Source organism: Hipposideros armiger, unplaced genomic scaffold (genome assembly GCF_001890085.2).
Source record: "Hipposideros armiger isolate ML-2016 unplaced genomic scaffold, ASM189008v1 scaffold_1640, whole genome shotgun sequence".
Taxonomy (NCBI): Eukaryota; Metazoa; Chordata; class Mammalia; order Chiroptera; family Hipposideridae; genus Hipposideros; species Hipposideros armiger.
In genome coordinates, this window is record NW_017732990.1 from 84,733 (window position 1) to 90,158 (window position 5,426).

Genomic DNA, 5,426 nt, shown 5'->3' on the forward strand with positions numbered 1-5,426 from the left:
ATCTTTATATGTGACAAATTTATATATAAACATACCGTCAAAAAATACCCACACACAAAATAATGACAACTATGTCAAGTATACCCAATTTAGAAAGAATAAGAGGGACTATACAAAGTTGAAAATACTAGTTGTGTATCAGAATAGTTGCATGATGGGAATATTTTTCTTCATTCTTTTGTAACATAATTATAGTGCTTTTAAAATTAAAATATATTTTTTGTTTTGGTTATACACATAAAACCACTACATAATTTAGAGATATTAAATAAAACTAAAATATAATTTCTAAATAAAACCACTATGTCATTTGTAAATTCATCTAAGCATGAAATCCACATACCTGAGCCAACCTCTTTCTCCTCTTCTTCAATGTTGTTTCGGATGCTATCATATTCTTCATCAATGGTCTGGTTACCACGCATCTGAGATAAAATTCTACGGGCCTTCTGAGTCTGTCCTTTCTGAATAAGCCATCGAGGGCTTTCAGGTAAGAAGAGAAAGCCAAAAAACTGTATAACTGCTGGAATGGCTGCAAGTCCCAACATGTACCTGCAATAAGAAATCCATATATTATTGTAAACTTTGGTCTTATTAGCACTACATTGGGAATAATAGTTAAGAGTTAATGCAGAATGATTTTCATTCAATTATATGCGTATATGTGTGTGAGTCACCAAAAAAAGGGGGTACTTTTAAGCTATAGTGAGAAAATGAAAAATGAGAAAAATCTGATTCTTCTCTATCTCGCACAAATTACAATGAAAAAGAATGGACCAAAGTCACAATTATGTATATGCATTCTAAATGAAACACATCATGCATAACATTGCAATAACCATCCCGGTACAATACTAGTATCTGTAATTCTGTACTCTACAATACAAAATGGGATTAAGACAAAACTCTGATTTGTTTAAGAGATACACTTTTCATTAAAATAGATTTCTTTACAGTTGTTTCTGCTCTGTGAATGATTAGTTATGATTTCACTCTGCCATCAAGCATCATGTTCACCCTCATAAATAGAAGCCCATAGCAGAGAAAATGATCAGGTCAGAAGCAAATAATAATTATTAAAAGGATAGATGTGCAAAAAAAAAATGCTCATGTTTTATTTGTCATCTTTCAATGTCTATACTTAATGGCTGGCAAAATTCTACATAGCAAATAAGTATATCGTTTTAAATTCACCAGAAAAAATAACAAAAGTAGTAATATCAATACATCAATATTAAAGATCTCTCCAAATTATTCTGACCACTGGACTGATTTCCTAATATCTCTAAGACTCAATCTTTTTTAACTGAGGGGTTCAATTAGATAAACTTCAAGGTCTTTTTCAACTGAAACCTGTGAATCTAGGACACCTGGATGTTTTCTGTTGCTCCAAGTTCCCTGGTATGTTCCATGGTAGACTCATGATGGTAGCGCTCAGAAGGCCAACTCCAAATACTGAACAGCCATGCTCACTGGCACTCATCATCCAGTGAGAAGTCACTTGACTCAATACGCTTTTCAAAGCTATTCTGACTTTTAAGCTACGTTAAACTCCAAGTATAGCAGCCTCAAAGGCTACGAATATATGTATCTTGTGAAAAAAGTCCATTTTTTTCAAGTAATTTTATTTTAATTCTGAAACAGCAGGAAAGAAAATGTAATTGTCACATGCATGTTAATAATTCCTAGTCCAAACAATAGCTAAAACCACATGTGGAAACAGAAAAATTAACTAAGAAAGTAAAGAAAGCGTTTATGAGTAACTAACTGAATGAATCACTTGATTTACAGTATTAAAAGAAATCTGTTTCATGCTTTAATCCGTGGACTATGATAATTACACCAATACTGAATCACTCCTCCCTCTGTTCACCCACAAAATACAACGCTTTAACCTCAATTTATGTCTCTGTACCTTGCATTACAAGAAAGTATGTACCTGTCCCACTTGACTACACACTTAACTTTGTATGCAGCTCCTACTAAAGTATGTTGAACACAGTAGGCACTTAGTAAATGTTTTATGAAATGATGCAAAAGCAGCTATATATCTCAACTTTCTATATTGACTCAAGAGAAAGTAACTATGCTTCATAATCATACAGTAATATCTTATACAGCAACTCTTCTGGACCATTTAGCTCTGCAAACTTACTTGCACAGTGATTCCTGACAATAAAACCATTTGTTATTCTAGATACAACTAGATCTTCTCTTTTGAAGATGACTCATCTGAAGACTTCCTAAGAATCTTCAGATGAGCCCTAGAGAGATCAGCTCAGGCAAAGGCATATTTCTGGCCTCTTCCCCTTAAGATGTTAACTTATATAACCAAATCTATTATTTAAATGTATGTTTTATTGCTATAAATGAATGAAATTTCTATTTGGTTGTATAGTTTCTTAGAGAAATGCTTACACATAATTATATTGCCAATTATTAAAAAGAAAAGCGATAAAATGGTAAACACCAAATATACTGGATTAGGAAACAAATTTTACAAGTCCTAAAGATGAAAATTTACATTTTGTTTCTCTACACCTTTCATGATCTTTCCTTCTGTTCTCCAAACATCTTTAGTGATGAATTAAGATTAAAGATCTGCACAGAATACTTCAAAGAAGCACTTGAAATGAATATAGAAATTGAATCATTTTCAGATCCAAAGAAGCTCATATAATACTTTGTACTTTACTGCTCACTATTTAATCCTAGAACACAGTATTTTTAAAAACTAAAAGGAAAAAGAAAAATTAAAAAACAAAAACTAAAGAAAAATGCAAACATACATATTAGCTTATGTTTCTTAAGCCAGCTACAGAAGACAGAATACTTTAGCCCTCCAGCATTTGAAATCCGTAAATTCCAAGAGTCTAGGTCTGAAATTTATAAGTCAGTGCTCTAATACCAGGATGAAGAAAAGGAACTTGCACCCTGCTGCCAACCTTTAAGGATGGCTAAAACTGATTCCAGGGATTAGTCAAGATAAAATGCTTTATACATTTGCATCCCAATGTTTCTCTCCTAAAAGTAAAACAAAGGAACTTAGTTGACTTTGTTTTAATTGCCTTTCATGATAAAAATATTTTGATACGAATAAATTGTCAAGGCTTTGTAGACAGAGGCCAAATACACAAGATAGCGGGTAGCTGTGGTTTATGATGGAGAAAGCATAGGAACAGATCTGGGTCACATTTCAGATCTGGGTTTACTAACCACAAAATTCTGGTCAAGTTACTTAACATTTTAATGCACAGGTGACTGTCTATTTCATAGGACTGGTGGGACAATTAAGTGGAATCATCCAGTTGGTATCTAAAATGGAGAAGATGCTTAGCAAAAAATATGTTTACCTCCCTGACTCCCTCTTTCCTCAATAAATTCAATGCAACCTGTCTATCTTGGCTCTATCATCCACTCCAACTTTTGGTAGGTAGAACTAACAACCAATTTCTTTCTTGAGGAAAAAACCATTACTCTGATGATGTGCAGACTGCGGATAAATAAGAGGCTGCTTTGATGTTGTACTGATGAAAATTTTATCGTGAGACTAAAAAGAGCAGGAACTCTCTAGCCTTAGTTAAGGCAGTATTAGGGACTCGTTATCAGTCCTCTACAAGGAAATCAGGAACAAGATAAAAGATAAAGAATGTACTGATAGGGCATAGAGTATACAGATAAAGCAGGGCAGTCAACCCCAAACAAGTAGTCCCCAACTAATATGAGGGGTCTCATTATTATAAGTTAAATCAAAGGTTTTAAACCCCCACTTCACATTAGAATCACCCAGGGGACTTTTAAACACACCACTGTCCAGGCTCTACCCAACACAGGGATTTTAATTAACTGGTCTGGGCTCCAGTCCCAAGAGATTCTATTTTATTAAAAGCTCCCTGGGAGGTGCTCACGTGCAGTCAGGGCTGAGAACCACTGATCTAAGTGTTTTAAGAACTCTAGGTGAAAGGAAACAGTAAGCACCCAAGGTCCACATCTTAGGCAAAAGCCATTATCTCCTGGAGGCAAGAGAGCACACCAAGCTGACAAAAGTGGAAAGCAGGTTGACTCTAGCAAAAATGCCAAGCTTCCATGAGGACTGAAAATCGTTAGAATGTTAGAAAGATAGCTTTTTAAACTTTCTAAACTCATGTTAACAAATAAGCCATTTTCTGGTCCAAGTAGTAGTACCAGAACCTGCCTATCAGAAAACTGAGGAGGGCCCCTCAAACAGTGAGCAGTACTTTCAAATGGTGTGGTTGGGCCGCCCCAGGTCAGACAAGCCCAGCTCTTCGACCTCAGGTTAAGTCTTCTTCCCAGTGTCAAGAACTGAAGCTCTGTGAATCAAACATCCTGCATTTCCGGGTGCCCACCCTCCCCACCGCGGCTGAGCAGGCTTGCTGCTGCTGCTGCCATCAGAGGGCCGGTTCCTCACACAAAACCAAACAAGCCCTTCACTGAATGTTTGCCATCATTCTTGTTCTAAAGGAATCTGACTGCTCTCACCTATGAAATTGAAGACAAGCATCCTCTAATAGATGGTCGTTAAAAATTGTCCCCTTTCTCTGAACTGGTTACATGGTTATCGGATAACATGGACTACTGAAAACACGATAAACATGTCACTGATTCTCTAGTAGTTCCACAAGGGTGATGATTATGTTCCAAGTACATGAAAATCTACCTGAATGTACAAACTCATCTTGAACATGTAATTATTTAAAAACGATAACAGCAATAGTAATAGCTAGCACACAGCTCTAGCTGCCAGGCACTGTTCAAAGGGCTTATGATACCTTAACTCACATAGCTTCACAACCTTATGCAGTAGGTACCATTATTATCCCCATTTTAAAGAGAAATGAACTACAAAGAATACAGAACTCATATACAGTGGAAGTAGGGTCAAAATCTAGGCAGTCCGGTTCCCATAATAGATGTTTATTGTAAGTCAAGCTACAATAAATATTTAATGATTAGTTAAGTTAATTCTGCAGAATTCATTAAAGAGGACATTAATTTGCCTTGGTCTCATCTTTAAAGATTTTGAGGGTCCCTTTAGAAGTTTTCTTGTTCACGCACCTCTGTTAATGCAGTAAAGCACTGCAGGGCTTTAACTGGGCAAGGGACTGCAGGGAGAGCAGTCACCCCTAATCGCACCAGGCCCAACCTGACATGGAAACACCCACTCGGCTGGGAAACTGTGGACTCGATATAACCAGTACAGTCCCACTAGTGGCAAATGGAGTATCTTATTATTCTCCTCACACTAGCGTGTTACTATGAAAATAGCTAAATATTAGTTAAAGGAAAATATCTCATTTGTAAGGGTAAACATGTACTGCCTGTTTTGGACACTGTGCCAAACTACATTTTTATTTTATTTTTATTTAACATACATAAGGTAAACTTTTCATGTAGGAAAAACTATA

At 35.9% G+C, this 5,426-nt stretch overlaps 1 protein-coding gene across 1 annotated transcript in view; it reads right to left on the reverse strand.

Annotated features, from left to right (window-relative positions):
* Positions 1 to 343: 343 nt before the first annotated feature.
* The window catches only part of LOC109377935 (proton myo-inositol cotransporter-like), a gene marked incomplete at its 3' end in the record, with an annotated part of 27,134 nt that continues 22,051 nt past the window's right edge, over positions 344 to 5,426 (reverse strand). The window contains exon 2 of the mRNA XM_019634410.1: positions 344 to 552. Within this exon, the coding sequence (XP_019489955.1) occupies positions 344 to 552 (209 nt within the window). The remainder of the gene's footprint in view (positions 553 to 5,426) is intronic.